This window comes from Austrofundulus limnaeus, unplaced genomic scaffold (genome assembly GCF_001266775.1).
Source record: "Austrofundulus limnaeus strain Quisiro unplaced genomic scaffold, Austrofundulus_limnaeus-1.0 Scaffold270, whole genome shotgun sequence".
NCBI classification, from domain to species: domain Eukaryota; kingdom Metazoa; phylum Chordata; class Actinopteri; order Cyprinodontiformes; family Rivulidae; genus Austrofundulus; species Austrofundulus limnaeus.
The window spans coordinates 648,323-667,764 of record NW_013952672.1 but is presented as its reverse complement, the minus strand read 5'-3'; the positions used below and the strand labels follow the sequence as shown (position 1 = coordinate 667,764).

Below are 19,442 nucleotides of genomic sequence, written 5' to 3'. Positions count from 1 at the left end.
GTAAATCAGTCTCAAAACAAGATCAAAAGACTTTTTTGGCTGATAAAAGGTTTTAAAACTTGGTTAGGTGGACAGTTTTTGCCTGGGGAAAATCTCAGGCTTTTTTTATTATTTTTTTATTTTTATTTTTTGCTGTTGTTGTTTTTGCGTGTTGATGAACTGCAGACGTCAGCTAAGTTTTTCCCTCTGCAGTTATTCAGACCATAACATAATGTTCTTCGGTGTGGCGAGTCAGTGGGAGCACTTCTGTGGACTTGAGGCTTTCTTGTTTTTGGCTCACCAGGCTAAACTCATATCTCATTCTTTATTTAAAACGGACTAATGGAATCTGCCGAATCATCTGATGCAGCGGCTTTTTGCTGATGCTTGTTGTTGCTCAGATTCTGGGATAATGTGACGGCGGGCAAATGGCCAAACGGGAGAGTCGTCGCAGAGTGGAAAACACAAATCAAACTGCTTGTTTGCAAATTATATGACTTTCAATCTTTACAGATAATTACAGAAAGCCAACTTTTATTTGCATGTTTAAAATTCCTCAGGTTTTTCAGCTCGGGTCACTCTTGTGACGATCCTGCACAGAAACTTTCACACTGAACAAAATTAAAGTAAAACCAAAAGACTAGCGTCAAACCTGTGAAACACACACTTGGACTTGTGTTTGATGAATCTCATGACTTTCATCCTTCAGCTCAAGTGCTACCACAAACAATACCACAGCCCGTGCAGAGAYGTGATATTCCGTGTGCAGTTCCACACCTGTGCTATTCATGACCTGGGGATCATCTTTGGGAAAGATGAGCTGGATGAGACATTTAAAGGTGAGAAGGATTAATGGCTGCCTGACAGACAATGTGGAATTGATCAATTTGAACATTCCACATTCACAATATCCCATTCCTCATGTTTTGCTGTTTTCTTTGTGCAGACGACAGGTTTCCAGAATATGGAAAAGTTGAGTTTATTTTCTCGTTTGGTCCTGAGAAAATACATGGTAAGTATCAGAGAGGGAAATCCCAAAACTCTGATCATATTTTGGTGAGGTTTTTGGTTTAAAGACATTCACGTTTCGCGCTCTGTCTCTTCATACTTCTGGTCAAGGTATGGACCACCTGGAGAACGGGCCGAGTGTTTCGGTTGACTACAACACCCAGGATCCCCTGATCCGCTGGGACTCGTACGAAAACTTCCATCAGAGCTGCGAGGATGCTACAGACGGTGAGAGCAGCAGGATTGTACCTAGCATTTTGGATTATTCTGTATATTTTCACAAGTGACAGGAGTTTGAGCTTCTGTGACTTGTGAGGAAAGTGTGACCGACCGCAAATGTTACCATGATGCAGTTTACTTGGYATATGAAAATACATTTCCTCGAAGGTATTTTAAATCTGAAAAGAGCTTCACTGAGTGAGAACTAATGTTGAGAGCTCAGCAGACAGTTAGGTTTCACTTTCACTTTCACCCGGGAGCCTGCAGGAGTCATGGGCGGAGTATGTGGGGAGGGGGCACTCTGCCATGAGGAAGTTCAGCTTAAAGACACGTCCCAGAGGCGTTTCTGGTCCGCACCTGTCATTTTGCTCCTCAGCATGGCTTCCAAAAAATGCTGCAGGATTTCTCAAACATGCATGAATGAGTCAAAGCAAGGCTTTGGGCATATTTTTTTATGAGAGTATAGCATTATAACATGATATAAAACTCAAAAAAGTTGATTTTACATGAGATTGCCCCTTTAAAACTAGTTAGAAACTGTTGCTCCACTTTTGCTTCTGGAAGAGTTATTGTCTTTAAATTAACTAAAGAAAAACACAAGSGTTCGTGTTGTTTTTACGTTGTAGTAAACCTGCATAAATCTGATTTATGTGTATTTTTACACCTCTTTTTTTATTGTGTAGTTTTGTTGCTTTAGGCATTGAAATTATGTTCGTGCAGCCCAAAAAAAAAAAAACGTAAACAAGCATCACGGGGTTTACACACCACCCTGGAGGCGAATCGTATTTTGAATGGGAGGAAAGGCAGCCAAATTCATTTGTGGCGAAACCAAACACCCCATGAGACCCGAGTGTTGCTTTCCAGAGCACAGACATTCCTGAGTTCAGCCACAGGCATGGACACAGGCTTCCTTTTGAGGCGGCGGTGGTCGCCCGGTGACCAAAGTGCTGCTTTCTGTGCCACCCAAAAAAGGAAGCACTGCTACGCCCTGAGCGGTACCGTCCATCTCCATAAAGCTGTTTATTCTAATCTCTGGAATGAGCTGCATGTCTGACTGGAAAAATAAATTTAAAAAAATGTTGTTTATGTAGTAAATATTATACAAGCAGGGTCTCATATTTCAGTAAAATTACAACAACGATTATCCAGTTTGTACATACTGATGAACGTTTGTGATTTAAAGAATATTTTTTAAAATAAAGCCTGAGCTTCTTGGAACATGGGTCTCTGTTGTGGGTTTGATGTTCCAAACTCCCGCCTGTATGTTTTTATTAGGCCCCCAGTTAGTCAAAGGTCAGAGGTGACCTGGCTTCCCTTTATCTCTGCCCATAAACTGTGGCAGCCTGAAATAGGCGCTGCTAAAATAGAGCAGGTGTAAGGCTCCTCTTATTCTGTTTCAGTGAAGGTGAGCGTCGATGTTTGTGTGTAGAGATGGTCCGGTTCGAGTCCCCTCCCGCCTCATCCTGACGATGTGTTCAGCTGTGAATTAATGAGAACACACAAATGAGCATAAGTTCTGACTATAGCTACCTCACACTTGAAGCGCTCGTTAAGCCATCAGACATGCTGCCTAATGACTGTTATGGGTTCGACGCATGGGAGGTGACGGTTCCTGCAAATCCTTGAAAAGTCTTAAAAGGCATTGAATTTATTAATCCAACAGTAAGGCCTTAATTAGTCTTAAAATGTCTTAACTATCAGAGGTCTTTAAAATATTAACACATTGTAAGTAGAATGATGGTAATTTGTGTAAAATACGACAATAATTTGTAACAGTTAACTAATTTACGAATGTTTCTCAAAGCTAGTTGTGTTAAAATGACCTTTGGGAATTGTTAACTGTTTTTTTGTTGTTTTTTTTTTTTTTTTTTTTTTTTTTTTTTTTTGGTCATTTGGGTTTATTGCTAAGTTGGTCTTAAATTTCATTTCAAGTGGAATTAAAGAGGTCTTAAAAAGTCTTAAATTTAACTTGCCTTAAGGAACCCTGTCTCTCCTGTCATTTCCTATGAAACTTGTGAGATGAGGCGGCAATCGCTCGCCCTCCTCAGTTAGCCAAGCGACCGGCGAAACTCGTTCGTGTAAAGTTTTGCGCTCATACAYGTAGACGTGCACACACGAGCTTGCGACGAATCATGTAAAAGTTGAACARYTTTCAACTTTTGTCGCTGTTGCATGGCACTACAACCAATCAGCGAATGTTTCATTAGCTGTGTTTCCATTGACCATGAAAATGCGTGAATTACAACTTCTAAAATAAATTTGCGCAATGKAAACACGTCARTTTCRGAAAAAATTACGTTTTCARCAAAATRTTTTKGCGCTAGGAAGAGGTGGTTTTTCGGCCGTATCGAAATTGATGTATTTCGCAAAACTGCAATGGAAACACTTTTTCGCATCACGGGATTCAWATGATCAAGAACCGGCTGTTTCTACTGGCAAAAAGACGATGAAGAAGAAGATAACRGGAAGTAAAAGTAATAGTGAAATCACCGAAGTAGTAAAAGAAAGTATTAAACTCACCRACTACATTTTCCCAAAAACACTGCGAACGTAGCCCCTCCCAAGTATGAGGGGGCTTGTCAYTCRAAAGCMTTGATAAGACGCYGACGTCTCCCCTGATGACGAGCGCTAGTGTTGTGGTAGCAACATGCTATGTGTTTACATCCATCGCCRCCATGTTTGTAATGACTTATCGTGWGAACAAAYGTATTCACGCATGACTTTAATAGCATTTCTTACTTAATGGAAACACTGCAATTGCRAAACTGTGTTTTTCGACATTAACAKAATATCKACAAAGTTTTGCGCACATTTGCRATGGAAACGCAGCTATTGACTGAYCAATGAGCGGAGTTAGCTACCACTTTCAACATTATTTTAATTGTGTCAAACTTTCCAATTTTATACGACACTTTAYGAAGTGATTACTAAAAACAAAGGCAACCGTATGGGAATTTGTCGGTGCCAGGGTGAAGTACCGGTAACTTTTTCCTCATAAAATCGTATCTCTGCATGCCTTTTTTTTTTCAATATCATTAGCATCGCAAGATTTGTTTAGTTCACACATCTGTAATGCACACTATTCTTTTTTTTGCCAATCACCAATAAACTTTACAAGAAGCAGCAGAAGAACCAATCGAATTCCTTGAAGACAAGCRTCCTGAGAGCGCAATTTGCAACTCTGCCGTCACTATTGCGTTTCACCCTGGTTGCGACGGCAGCCGCTRATGTCGTTTGTCGTTCCCCGTGTGTCGAGCCCGTTAGTCTGCAGCCATCTTAGTTTTGGGTTCTGTTCCTCACCCTGCAGGTTAGTTGAAGATTGTGGAAGTTTTTCTGGGATTGCGTGACCTCCAGGGTSTTCAGGCTGTAGATTTGCTGGCATCAATCAACTTTGCGTTAAATTTACCAGTTGTTGTTAACATGCAAGTCAGAGTTTTTTTTTCTTAGTTTTTGTTTGTGCAGCTGATTTCTCATCGACGCTGGGTTGCTTTTTGGCATTATTACTGTAATTGCTCAACTTTTTTGTCTTTAAAGGTGGATATTGAGTTTTTGTGGTGTGACAGTGTATTTCTTTTATTGTTTTCTACTCACTTAAAAGGCTAGTGCAATCAGGATTTATTTGATTGTAAATCTGGCAATAGGGGCTAGAAATGAAGAGAGAAAAAACTATTGAGATCAAAACATAAAAAATTAAAAGCTTTACTCAACCAATTGTCTGCTWAATTATTTGTTTGTGTAAAATGAAAGGAGATCTGTGTAAGAATAAAAAAATCAAAGTTTCCCATCAGTGTTTCCCTTTCTTTTATCCACACGTTTTCTGTCTGGCCCTCTCTGGGGAGCCGCAGGAGTTAAAAGCAAACCCCTCCGCTCGGCTGTGAAGCTCCTTTGTGCGTACATTCACCGGGAGAGTGACGGAGAACGTCTGCGTGGGTCTGTGCACGCTGCTGCTCAGCAAATGGAAAAGTATTTCAGGCGGGATTTCGTGTCCGGATTGTCCTTAGTTTATGTTTGACACAGAAGCAGAGGATGATCTGATTGCGTTCAGATCCTTCAGTTCTCTGTAGTGTTGGAGAGAAAACCTGCCAGCAGCCTGAGGACACGTGAGTAGCCTGCTCRGTACAGTAGAAGCCAATGTTTTCAGTGAACCAGAAACTTACCTTTTTTTCCTGCTTCTTGGAATTACTTATTGACATGAAGTGATTTATTAGCCACAAACTTGGCCATGTTTTATTTGTTAATATTTCACAACGCTTTGAGAAAACTAAAGCAGTTTTGTCCAACATTGGCTTCTGGTTTTGAGGTGCAAAACCTCTGTATTTGAGGTTTCGCACCTGGTTTACGCTGGCATAGATTCTCATTTAGGTTGATTCAGTTTTGCATCAACTTCTTTTCTGTTTAAGATCAGTAATTTCATGCGAGCAGCATCACTGCGCTAAACAGCTTCATTGCTGGGATCTTGGAATGTGGCAATGCTAGGAAAAAAAAAAGACAACAGAAGACTGATTGTCGAGCAGGATTGAAACAAACCTACAGTTTGGACCAGAGGCCATCAGCAGAATTTGCTCAGGGGCCAGAATCCCTCCTAGGAAACAGTTTGGGGCCCAGCATTTGATTTGCCATGCTCCTGGATGGTCAGTGTTGTTTATTTTTGCATGTAATGAATAGATGGTATTTGCTGATTTTTAACTTTCAGGAGAACTAAAAGTAGCAAATGACTAAGCCACATTGTCTATTAAAAGCATCAGTCAGTGTGGTCCATGTATTGTTACCAGATTTTACTAACATAAATCTGTATGAACGACCTTGGTTGAGCTCAGTAGCAACATGTGTCCTTGATTTTTCTCTGTAAGCACATTTTCTGATGTCACAAAGTTACTGTTTATCCAGGATCCAATCAGCCTGTGTTGTTTTTTTCACCTTCTTTGCAGGAGGTTAACACTTCATCCTTGATCTCATTCAGATTAGCCCCAGGAAGTGTGTGTGTGTGTGGCGGGGGGTGCACGCTGTTGTCCCAACAGCCTTGAAACATGTCCAGCAGAAGTCATGAGCTCACCCTGATGAACAACAGAGCAGAACTTAAACTGAAATCTGTAGTTCTGAGTCACGATGGCTCGAGTTAGTGGGGGTGTTACATTATCCTGGAAAAGACCGAATGAATGACATCACTAATAAATCTTTGTTTGGGTCGATGCGACTGACTGAGCGCCAAACTCTGCTTTGGTCCTGTGGGCAGAAGATGACCTCAGAGAGGGAAACATGTCCTTTAGATTCAGGGACAAAATGGACAAGAAATTTTTAATTTGATTTATTCCAAAGGAGGATCTTAATCTGAAAATGAAATCAGGAGTATTTTTAATTTGGTTGTTTAAATTTCATTAGGCTTGAGTTCAGAAACATGACAAGCGAAGAAAAACTTTATTTTTTAAGCTGTGACATTACATTTCATGAACCAAAAATAAGTTTTTAACCATAAATCTTAAGCTTTAACTGCACATCTCTCCTCTTAGTTTTTTTTTTTTTTGTCATATATCATTGTTTTTACCAATTCCTTGTCGATATCTCATGTTTTAGTTTTTGTATCATCTGAAAGAGCAAACCTGTAATCCTTTAATTCTTTCTAACCTGATGCCTATAAGGCCCTTTATCCATCAGAAGTTTTAGACAAGGTAGTTTACAACTACTTTTTTAAGGTCTTGTTGAAGTCTCTTACAGGTATATTAAAATGCATGGAGATAAACTGCCTTAACTTATAAAGAAACAACTATTTTTTTAGACTCAAAAAATAAAACTGCATGAAAATAACAGGTTTGAATTTTGTCCAAATCAAAAATCTAAATTTAAGCTTCACAACCTTTCCTCGAGGTGAAATTCCTCACAAACCCMGTTGAGAACTTTGAGATCCTATTGAAGCACGTTGTCAGGTTGTAACATTCCTCCAAAAGGGGGCAGAAGTGCAAAGYCTGTTGCTTCACGTTGGTTTCATCCTTGCATCCAGACCCTGAGTCTGGTCTGGGGCTTTGGATGAGATTAAGCYGCTTTGACTCCAAACAGGTCTGGTTGTGTAACAGCCAAGACAAGAAAATAAAAGCTCTTTAGTGGAGACTGCCTTTAACACAGAATGAGGGCTTTGTGTGGTGTCCTGTTTGGACCATGGTTTAGAAGGGCACAGAGATAGGGCGTTCTGTTGAGACTTGTAATGAAGTTTTCCATACGGTACCAGCTGCACTGAAAATGACACAGATAAATTTATAGTTTTTTTTTTACTTATGCAGAGACTTCAGAGTTCTGATTATCTGTTGGTCTTTATGTGTATGAATGAGAGGTCTGTTWGCTCCACATGAACACAACTTTTATCCATCTGTGAGGCAGACAYGCTCCCCTTTTTTTGTGTTCCTGCAGCCATCTTTGTACAGCTGATCAGGCTAAAAAAAAAGTCAAGTTAGGAAGTTACTGATTCGGACCTCTAGATCCTCTCAAAGGATTTTTTGTTGTTAACCTTGGCTCGTTCATCTTGAACACCATTTTTATTTGGGTGGCTCTTTTAGAAGACAGTACCGCTCACAGGCGAACAGCCAGGAGTCTGAGACAGAGACACTATCTTACCGCGTTCAAACACACTTCCAGAGAACATCAATCAGTGCAGGATGAAAAGAGGCGTGGCTGCTCTGATATGCTGCTGTCACTCAATCTGATCGTCTTATTTCCTCCTCTTCATGCACATAAAGTGGAGCTCACGAGTGTCGTGATTCTTGTGTTTTATGGTTTAATTTATTAGAATTTTCTGTTTCATTGTTTGGTCATCTTGTGTCTTATTTTCTCATTTCCTGTTAGTTTTCTCCATGTCCTGTTTCATGTTATCCTCAGCAACTTCTTAGTATTTTTCCAGCCTGCCACACTCACCTGTCCATAGTCAGTAATCACCAAGGTGCTTCCACTCCCCAATCATCCTCACTTGTATTTAACCAGTGTCATGTCTTCATCACCCTTTTGCATCATTGCCTTTTCATGCCTCGTCTCAGTCCATGTTTCTTTTTGTATTTTTGCTGCCGCGCCAGCCTTTTTGTTTCATTAAATCAGTTTTGTTCTGCATTTAAGTCCTCATGTCTGCCTGCATTTTGGGTTCCACACCAATCATGACAACRAGGCTCAGAAAAAACATCAAAAGACACCAAAAGTTTAAATCTGGTGTTTTGATTTAAAAAAAAACCTGAACTTACAGTTGTATCTCTAGCTGCTGGATCATTTTAGTCAGTATTTGTGCCAATTAAGTTTTTTTTTCCTCCTCTCTGCATGTATATGAAGTGGAGCATGTGTGGCTTGGGAAAAAAGCACATCAAATTAAARTTTGGTTTAAGAAACCAGCGGCTGGTTGGTTCCCAAAGATGTCACGCAGAACTACACCGGCCCACAGTTTTATCATTTCTGTCACTACCAACTTAAAGCCTCTGTCACAAAATAATTCTGGAGGTTCAGAGGTGTGACAGACATGGGGGTTTCTCCCCACACTTCAGTTCTGCAAGTTTTCTGAATGAGTCGAGGTTATTATGGTCTTATTTCTAAATAATATTTTGACACACCTATAGTTCCTCATTTTTGTAGTAACACAGCATTCTTCCCTTAAGAGATTCTGCTAGACAAAAGTAGTATTTCATTACACTGTCAGTATCAAAGTGAACACGTTAATTGGAGAATGTTGTGTTGTCCATGTTGGAGGAAAACACTGATTTAATCCTGGATAGGAGTACAGTTGAATTTTTTTTACATGTTTTTACCAATAAATTTAGTCTGAAAAGGAGTTACCTGCAGTGATTTCTGATATTTTATGATATTAAAGGCTTTGAACCAAAAATAAATAAATAAATAAACTATCTTTTGATTTATCTTTGACCCTGCGTAGTGGTATAAGCAAGAGGTTTATGACAAAAACAGTTGGGCATAAAAGTCGTAAACAAAACAATTTAATTTAAAAAAAAGCTGTTTTGTTCAGTAAAATGGGAGAAAGTAGTGTTTGCACCTTTTTAAAATCACTGTTATCCATCCTGGATCTTTGTTGCGTGACTTTTATTTTTTGAATCTGCTTTTATCTTGCTGTACAATCAGASTGGAACATCTGTAATACAGCCAGTTTCTGTCTGGACCTTTTACCGGGATGCTGATGTGAACCAGAGCTGAATAGAGTCTTTTTGAAGAGAAGCTGGAGAAATGATCAAGGTTTCAGAGAAAGTCGTGTTCGGTCCTTTTAGTCTTACCGGATTAGATCAAACGTTATCCGTCTTAAGCCCCTCCCTCTGGATGAGACACCACAGCAGCTCCATAGAAGCTCTTGGGTCGGTGCGATTTATTTTCTGCGACACAGATTCCTCCAGAGTCCAACATCATGATATATCTTGCTTCATAGCACATGAGAGATTCTGAGGTGTTTTTGTGGTTTGGTTGTTTTTCGGATGGACCATTTGGTCTTACTGATCCTATTACTTCATCTTTYTTTCCAGACCTAAGTAGTTTGCACTCACACACATTGATTCAAAAGCCCTGATGTATATTTAATGAGCTGGACTTCTAGTGCTTACTGAGACAAGTTCTTAGACTTGCATTGGAGCAGGTATTTAGAGGCTGGAGGGTAATGACTTTGCTAAACTGTAAATAAGACTGCAACATCACATAMTCCTAATTCCTTATCTGTCATGTTTGTTCTGCTGAATTTCTTCAGTTTGCATACTTATTAGCAAGGCCACAATATGATAAGCGTCCTTGAGCTCAGACTTAAAATAACGATGTTCTTGGTCGACAAGTCAATATTTCAGCCATTAACTCACACCAAATGTATCACTGGACTTTACTTCCGATCACACTAATGTGTACACCTCTGTGTTTCAGGGACATTAAATATAARCACGTGTCCAAATTAAACACACAAAGACTTAAACACTCCCAAGAGTGTATGTTTGTGTATGTAAGCTAAAGAGGAAATGTTCTATTTCCGTTGTAAGGGGAGGGGGTGGGGGGTCCACAGGTCAAAGTTCAGAGATTAAGAGGTCACACAGTTGCACCATCTGGCTTGCAGCACCTCAAAATATCTGGCACCACCTTCAGAACAAAATGCCAACGTCGCAGAGCTCGATGCAAAATKATTTTACCCGTTAAATTTGTATACAAAAGAATAAACTCAAACACCGTTTGTTGTTTTTGTTTACCTTTCCTGTAGAAGCGTTGGTCGTCCCAGCTCGCTCAGATGTTTCGTGTCGACGCCAACATATACAACACATGGTCTGTCTTATCACACAGAGGAACCCTGTCAAAGGGTTATTTGTAGATGTGGATTCATTTCAKCCAAATGAAAACAGCTGCAGACAGAAGCCATCTCTACAGAAATAGTCAGCCAAGCCTTGGGGAAAAAAAAGAAGTGTAAAATGACAGATTAGATGTCCTGTAGTGTATGAGAGGATTCTAGCTGTCAGTGTCTTTATCTTCACAGCCAAGATATTATTCCGTTTAAGATGGATAACTTCTTATTTAACAAAGAGTGATAGTATAGTTTAGTCCAGGGGTTCTTAACCTTTTTGACCTCGGGGCCCAATTTGTTGAACATAAAGTGACACGAGGCCCAGTCAGTTACTAATGTATGGATCAAAATGTTAATTATTCTAAATCTTGGTTTATTTTTTATTGTATTTACATTATAACTAAACTATCATAACTAACATAACTAAATTAAATACACTTACCGTTTAAAAGTAAAACTCATGTTTAATAATCACAAGACATGATTATGACAAATATTTTTATATTGTAACCTGCCCATAACAATAAATATATATTTTTAACATAAACAATAACAAAAATAGACAATTCAAAAAATAAAATTCTGGGCATAAAATAAATAAATTAAAAATGTTTCATGTAAATGTTTCAAATAAAGAAAAAAACTGTAAAATAAATTTGATAAAATACATATGAAAATATAGCATTTTTAAACTTTTGCAACCAGAAGCTGCTCTTCATATTAGTGACAAACAATAACAGTAACAACAGCTTTTTGACAAGTTTAACATTTCTTTAAAATACATTCAAGATGTTTAAAAATAAACTACAAAAAATAATTTAAAGTGCAAATTAAAATATAGTTCTTCAACTGTATTTGATAGTGTTTTGAACTTTTAAAATATTACATGGTAAAAACAGAAGCTGCACTTCATATTAGTGACAAACTTTGGTGTTTTTTGACAAAGTTACTTTCATTTTTGCTTCTACTTTTCATTTAAAATATGGCTGTGTCCAAAACGGCAGGACGGGTCCTCCGAAGGTCGAATTTGTCGGCCGCATACGTCACAGCGCCGCGACGAAGGACGTCCAAAACGGAAGACTCCTCCGATGCGTCCGACAAATACGTCCTTCTTTTTCCCCGAATCGAAGGACAGGTCCGATGGATCCTTCCCGGCCCAGCATATCCCATAATGCATTGCGGCCCGACCGGAGATTTTTTTAAGCTAGTAATGGCGGACGAAATGAGAGAAAAGAATACATTTTAAATAAAAACATGGTGATTTAAAAAAAAATTTAGCGGTTGTAATTCTAATACTTTTATCATTTGTATGGACATGTTTTTAAATATTATTTTTTCGTCATAAAAAACGCGAAATAAACATGAACCGACAGCGGGTCAATTAGTTCTTCAAATGATACTTTTAAGTTAATTTTATAGTTTTGTGATATTAATAATGCTAATGTATTGATAATTTTCTAGTTTTGATTTAAGTTTGCTTGTTTAGCGTCGTCACAGTTGCTAGGTGACAAGACGTACGCCAGGGTAAGGAGGGGAGGCTAGACCGTCCAAATTCACAGCCTCTTTTTTTCCGGTCTTCCCGGTCTACCAAGGACCCGGCCCGCCGAGACCGGGGAGTCTGGGTCCTCCGGAGGACCCGGCCTGTCGTTTTGGACACAGCCTATGTGTCCATTTTCGGAAGGTTTCTAAGTTTCTTCTTCTACATATTAAAAAAGTTGTTAAACATCTGAGTGATGCACTACCACTACTAGTGGTGAGAAGGTGTATTGCRCCTTAGTCCCGCGACCCAAAGTCAAAAACGGTTGTTCTTTTGAGGCCCTCAACCGCGGCCCATGGGTTTAGAATCTCTGGTTTAGGTCATTTTCATCAGTATAAGAAAGGCCTCACATTCTTTAAAGGAATATACATACAGAGCAAAAAGTTTGTTAGCCCTTGTAGCATCTATGAATAAAAGCAGTTGCATTACTGCCCGTTGTTTGCATTGCAGCAGTGAATTATAGTGGGTGGTTTGGAACCCAAGAGGAATTTTGAGAAAATTAAAGGACTTTTTTTTGCACAATCTGTTAGTGAAATTACATAAATCAGTGCTATTATGMAACCCACCCTCACAGACTTAATTTGAATTTAGTCTAACAGAAGTTATGAATTAAAAAAGGAAAGTTGGGTAGAGACCGAAGTCACAAGGTTCTTGTCGGTCAAAGTGACATTCTGGATGTGGAGGGGGAAAGTGAAGGCACTGTCCTGTATGCTAATGAGCTCAGATTAGATTAGATCTGTGTTTAGAAATTACTCAACAAACAAAAACGAATCAGCTTGTTTTTCATGTCTAACCATATTTTCATCACACTGATCTGTTCACTTCAGTTTTTATGAAAAACACTGTTTTTCCCCAACAAATCAGCTTGTTTTGGTCCCCAAGCGTTTCTGTTTTCTCCATCTACCCTGCAGCAGGGTGGAGTTTTCCCTCCGCTCTTTAGCTTGGACAGAGCTTGTTAAGTGACTGTTTCTGGATCAAGTACCTCTTTCCATTACATGGGTGTTTTCAGCAGCAGCCGGCCAAAAGACCAGCCTCCATGTGCACGAAGAGAGCTTATTTCACTGAGTTTTAGAAGATGTGTTTTTCATTTTAAACATAATGAACAAGTGTTGTTGGAAATATGGATTATTTACTTAAAAATGCATATTTTAGGGAAATTATACTAAAATCGGACATACCCCTATTTCCCCTCCTTCATGCACCATCACCCTAGTGTTGTCACAGACCTCCCACACAGAACGGGGGCAGATTTTAGACTGGTTAGAACCACAGAGTAGCTCTGAGAGCAAGTTATTCAGGAGAGGGAAGAGGAAGAAGAGCAGTCAGCTCATGCTACATGTCGCACTCTGGRGGGTTTCCTCTGCAGAGCTTTTCTCACTTTAGTTTGGGAATGTGCGCACAGGTAGGGGTCCGTTTCCTGCTGCGAATGTGGAGTTTGTCGAAGTGTTGTTGGTTAGTCAGTTGGGATGCAATCAGCTGGACTGTGTGACTAATCATCTTGAGGATGTGGTGTGTTTGTGTTTAGGATGGGGGGGCACTGTGGCCGCAGAGCAGGTGATAAAAAGGTGCTGAAATTAGAGAGTTCAGAGAGCTCTCCTTTCACGACTAATGTCTATGTTTATCTGCATGACTGCTGCATTAAAAGTGTGCGTGTGTGCTCATGTCGGGGAATGCATGTACAGGTTGATGCTCACTTGATACCTGAGTGTTTTTACGAGCTGCCTAAATATACAATGATGACTTGATCTGAAAGTAACACCAGCTAAAAGTTGATGAGATGTTGAATTTAGCCAAGAGTCCATTCTAATGACCAAAAACTGAAACTTTCTTACTTTAATTTGGTCTCTATCATCTTGATTAAGATAAGGTTTGTGGTTCTGTAACAGATAAACGTATATGATACACTGTTAACTTGCAATTTCATTATCTTTTTTCACTTTTAATTCTCTCTGTGAAAATCAAAATTCATCAAAGTGTAAAACTAGTAGACTATTTTAAACATATGTCATCAGCGTTAAGTCCAAAACAAGTTTCCCCAATGGGACGAAAAAGTATAGCATCATAATGAATTGTTAGGTTTGTTTCTACTGGCAGTCTAATATTGAACCGTCCCCCCCGGGCACCTCGCCTCGGGTTAGCTAAGGAGACTTTGTAGAGCGCAGCTTGTGTACGCCCACCAAGCTCAATTACAGAGACCGGTATTGACTCACACTGAGATGGAGATATCTGTAAGTCACAGGGACACAGGCAAAGGTTTTATTAAGCTTTTCTTCCAGCTGTAGAAGAAGTGTGGTTGCGTGTTCGTTCGTTGTTGTTGGGAGGTTTCATGGGAGCACTTTTGGATGGGAAGAATTGTCTGATCAGGTATTGTTTTCCTTTTTTATAATGGATCGCAATACAATCTCTTTCTAAATGGTGTACCAGATGAAAAGTTGGGATTTAACTTATGGTAGGATGTTGTGGTCCATAGTGCACTTTGTTTTTCTGATTAAAGAGAAAAAAGGGGTATAAAAACATGTTTGTGCTGTATACAGGAGTGTATTAATCTTTCCCAACGTGTCTCTTGGTTTGTTTTGATTTTTACTTTGGATTTAATCTGGTGGAAACAGCGTCATGCCCTTGCTCCGTCAATGAGGCAGAGTTTCCCATGATGACTAAATCTTGCTGATCAGGACACTTCTGAGTCCTCACAGGATTTTGTTGTGACTGTGGGAATCTACAAGACATCTTCGTGTTCATAACATTATTATTTTTCTTTAAAATTTGCCATTTCCCATTAATGAAAATCATCATCTAAAAATTTGCAAAACCATCTTCTAGAAAGTAAGTTTGTACAAACATCTGCAGTTTTCCCTTGTTCCTCATTTTTTCCACAGTGAGACCTACTGAGTAAGTGTTCATTTCCTGAAGCGGGTACAAAATGTGGACATGGGGCAGTGCCGAATTTAATAGCCGCTGCTCTGACTTTGCCCACAATAACGGCTGATAACTTTAATTTATAGCAGCATGCACATTTTCTCCTTAAAGTTTCAATGGCTATTAGAATATTTAGAAGCCTGAAGACATTTTTCTGTTGTTTTCAGGTTCGAAAAGGTTTTGAAGGACTGAGATTTTTTCAATTAGACTTCTAAATAGACTTTTTGTTTTGTTTTTAGAAGTCAACCATACCCAAGGACCCCTTGACGGCAGCCTGTATGCAAAAGTTCGCAAAAAGGAGTCTATCGAAGAAACAGTCACGTCTAACGGCCTTCCACCCACTGCTGTTGACCATGCACTACCTGCCGTTGACCATGCCCTATCGGTGAGTAGTGACTCAGGAAATTCCACTGCTTCCATCAAAACAGACCGAACAGATGAAGCAGCAGCAGTCCCTCCAGCCTCCACAGTAAGCCAGACACACATTACTGTGAGAGAGGAAGTACCTACAGTCCAACACCAAGCCCCGCCTTCACAACAATCAATCAGTCCCAAAGAGAAAAAGGAACTAGAGCAACTACTGAGTGGATTGGAGGGGCCCACGCACCGACAAGCCTACCTGTCCACCCCGACATCTGCTGCTGGGATGCTTCACCTGGTGCCAGCCCAGGTCCATGTTAACGGACACAGTGGCATTGATCGTGAAACTGACATTTTGGATGATGAGCTGCCTACCAGTCAAGAGGGCAACAGCGTGGACAGCCTTGGAACCTTTTCCTCAACAGACGGCCGAGCTACACCAGCTGATCTCTACTACCAGTCTGAATCACTAAGCAATGGCCAGGAGCACGTACCATATCTGGAGCGCATCATCCCAGAAAAGCCTCTGGAATCTGTTCACTCACAGGTTAGCAGATTCGATAAACCTGTCTCTATGACCAAAAGTGATTCAGCCCCGTTCTCTGGTGATTACATGGCRACCCAAAACAGCAGCCTGTATCGCTCTCAGTCTTTTGGTGAAGATCCAAAGTCTATGCCACAGGCTCCAGCCCGCACCACCAGCAGCAGAGATGCCGTCCAGCGTGGGCTCAATGTTTGGCAGAAGTTCGGAGTACCCGAGGAGCCAGTCACTGAAGGCATCACTTTCAGTCCACCTCCATCTGCATCAATGTCYGGCCACCACAGTTTGCCACAGTTCCCACATCATCGCAGTGCTTCCCAGCAAGAGATTGAGCAATCTATTGAAACTCTAAACCTACTAATATCGGACCTACAGCCCAGCCATGCAGTTATGACAAAATCTCTAAGYGCTCCACTTAGAGAAGACAACACTGTTGTGACCACCCAACCTTCCGTCTCCCAGAACCAAACCAGGCCGTCCTACCAGACTGGTACTGCTCACATTTCTAGTCCTGCGTCTGGCCTGACCAACCTCCCATCAATAAATCAGATGTTCTTTGACAAGCCTGCTTCACCAGAGCCTACACCTGTCTATGGAGCTCCAARTTACTCTGCTGGAACATCTAGAACCACCGTCCAGCTCCAGTCTCCAGAGRTCTTTGAGTCCCAAAGAAATGCTGCCTCAGCGTCGCCGCAGCCGAGAGACGGGAATGAAGTCTTCAACGTGGAGGGACTGGTGGCCCAAAGGGTTGCAGGTAAGACCACACACAAAATAAATCTTTTTAGGGCACCCCACAGAGAAAAATAGACTGTTAAAATCTAAATAAATACAGTCCAGTTTAATCAAATAATGTTTAATTCAATTTAGTTAAATTAAGTCCAATATAGTCGCATAAAATTACAGTGCATTGAAGCTGAAGGCAATTTAGGTGTAAGTTTTTGATCCAGTAATATTCCATAATTTATAGTTTAAATCAGTTTGGTAAGTTTTTGAATGGACAACATGGACAGATTTGTGGACAAATAATGTTTGATCTAAACAAGATGGTTTTGTGAAAAAGAATAATGGTGGATCAGAGTTTGTTTTTTTTTGTGGGGGGGGCTTTGAAATGTAGACTCCAGCAGGAAGGAGCCTTGTGCAGTGACTTGTACCACAGCGGGAGTGGTTTCCCAGGACTGTTGGGCGTCAGTCTAACCAACGCCGAACAGTCGATGCGTGGTTACGTGGTTGTTCAGCATTCGTTTTCGCACACACCTTTCATAGCTCCTGAAACACCATGCCGAGTTCCTGGGAAACCTCTCCTGCTGTGGTACACGTCACTGCATGATGTTCCTTCTCGCTGGAGTCTATACTCCGACAAAAAACAAAAAAACTCAGATCCGCCATTAATGTTTTCACAAATCCGTCCCTGTTAGATCCGTCATTGTTTGTCCACAAATCTGTCCCAGTTAACGCTCCACACGGACTCCTCCATACAAAAACGTCTTTTTATCAACACTCGTGAGTTTTTGTCCATTTGACGATCTTTATAAACGTCTGCTTCTGGTTCAACAGTCACATTCTGGAAGCGAGTAGTGGGAGCAAAATGTACCGTCCGAGCGCTTTCATCATAAACAAACACACCCACAAACTTCTGACCAATCACACATAAACTTCTTAGCCAGAGGGGGGTAAAAAGGTCTGCCAGCGGGGTGTGACAAGAAGGGATGGCAGAGTTGACGATGAGAGCACGGTGACGTCGTTTTCRTCATGAAACTGCGACAATCCGAGCTGACATCAGCTGGTCCGAGGGAGGATAAAGACACCTTTAGTCTCTCTTGTGCTTCTTAGCAAACAGCATTGATTTTTTTAAAACCCAGAGTTGACTTTAATCTGTTTTTAATTACAGCTCAGAAAGTTTAGTGAACAGTAGTGTTTGTGATATTGGCCATATCCTGTAATGTAAACACGGCTGTGCCATTATCTCAGTTCCTGGCTGTCACCCCATCAGTCCCCATCAGTCARACTCAAACAGGAAGAGTTCTCTCCAGTCCAGCAGGTTGACAGAACTCAGATAAGAGTATCAGACATCCTGCAGAGCTGTTCGGTGTATGACAGAGTCAACATGAGGCAGAGCGATAGCTGAGCTCTCAAATAACAAACACCAGAATCAAAGCTTCATTTCACTTTATCGACGTTCAATTGTTGAGAAACTGTTGACATTTCAAAGCCTTGAACTACGAGTAACGTGCCTGTAAGAACAGTTTGATTTCATTTTTAAATTCAGCTTTATTTTTGTGTTTTTACAAGACTTAAAGAGAAAGTGTCGTCTTGTTCTTTTCAAACGACTGACCTCGAATTCTCCTCTCRTCTTCCTTTTAGTTTGATCATAACCCCTCTCCTTTCTTCCATCATTCATCTGTTTTCCCAGAGTACTCGGCTCGTGTCAAAAACATCGTCCCCAGCATGACCTCTTCTCAGTCTGAGCACCGCCGCTCTCACTCCCTCTCCGGTTGGTTCTCTCATCCTGTCTGAAGGAACACTTCAAGGAAACAAAAAAAAAGGAGATCTTGCTCTTTTTTCTCCCCGAAGTGTTTCTTTGAACCAAGTGAAAAAAAAATCTGTTTTGATTTATTTATTTTTGTGTGTGTGCACTGGGTTTTAGTTTGCAGCTTTCTTTTATTTCTCCTCATCTCTTTCACATTAAAWACAATCATCTAACTAACAGATTTCGCTGCTGATGCATGAATTTTCTGTTTGTGTTGAGTTAACTTTTGGAAGTTAAAGAAGTAGCCCCTAAAAATGAAGTCCACACAACCCACTTGGATAACATTAAAGTTTCACAGGAGCAGTWCAAAGGAGGCACAAAGGAGGCTCTGTCCCCTGCCAGGAGAAAACATGTCACAAGATCCGTTCTGCCAAACTTGGGGGAACAATACTGAGGCCAAGATACACTGGCCTCATTCAGAGCCACTTTTTAATCACTTACAAACCATTTTCATGATGTACAAAGGCAGACAAAAACATCTAACGTAAAAAGATCGATTAATCGTGAATTAAGCTGAATTTGTCCTCTGAGAACTACACACCTCAGTCCAGACAGGATTGTTCTGGATTCAATATCTCAGACTGTAAAATCCTTCCCAGYGATGCAATATTATAGCAAAGTTAAACACGAGGTTGTGCAGGTGGAATTAATAAAATCTATGATAATTAAAAGATTTATTTATTTTGTGTTGAAACAACAGGAAATAATCCTCAGATGACGTTTCTGGAGTACATCATATTTCATACACTACAGTGGGTTGTAAAAAATGCACCTTGCCTTGGTGAAGTCTCAAAACAGATAAGGCAGATTAACATATTGTAGACCCTCCAACATATGGAAGATGTGTCATTAGACTAAAATATTTTTAAACCATCATGAACACACTCCCCACAGTGAAGCATGGAGGTGGCAGCATCATGATGTAGGGGTAGATTTCGTCAGGAGGGGATGGGAAAATAAATAGGCAAAATATGGAGAAATGTTTTTAGGGAAACCTGTTGGAGTTCCCCAGAGGTTTGAGACTGATATATACACTCACCGGCCACTTTATTAGGTACACCACGCTAGTAAC

General features: G+C 40.4%; 1 protein-coding gene across 12 annotated transcripts in view; it reads left to right on the top strand.

The window, feature by feature from the left end:
- Window positions 1–19,442, top strand: part of tns1b (tensin 1b) — a 90,174-nt gene that overhangs the window by 57,450 nt on the left and 13,282 nt on the right. For 8 of the 12 annotated variants that reach the window (XM_014020873.1, XM_014020871.1, XM_014020870.1 and 5 more), the window contains 5 exons: window positions 689–818; window positions 926–991; window positions 1,093–1,215; window positions 15,182–16,597; window positions 18,254–18,334. In XM_014020873.1, coding sequence (XP_013876327.1) covers window positions 689–818; window positions 926–991; window positions 1,093–1,215; window positions 15,182–16,597; window positions 18,254–18,334 — 1,816 coding nt within the window. The remainder of the gene's footprint in view (window positions 1–688; window positions 819–925; window positions 992–1,092; window positions 1,216–15,181; window positions 16,598–18,253; window positions 18,335–19,442) is intronic. The other 4 variants (XM_014020877.1, XM_014020876.1, XM_014020867.1 and 1 more) reach the window with 2 other exon arrangements.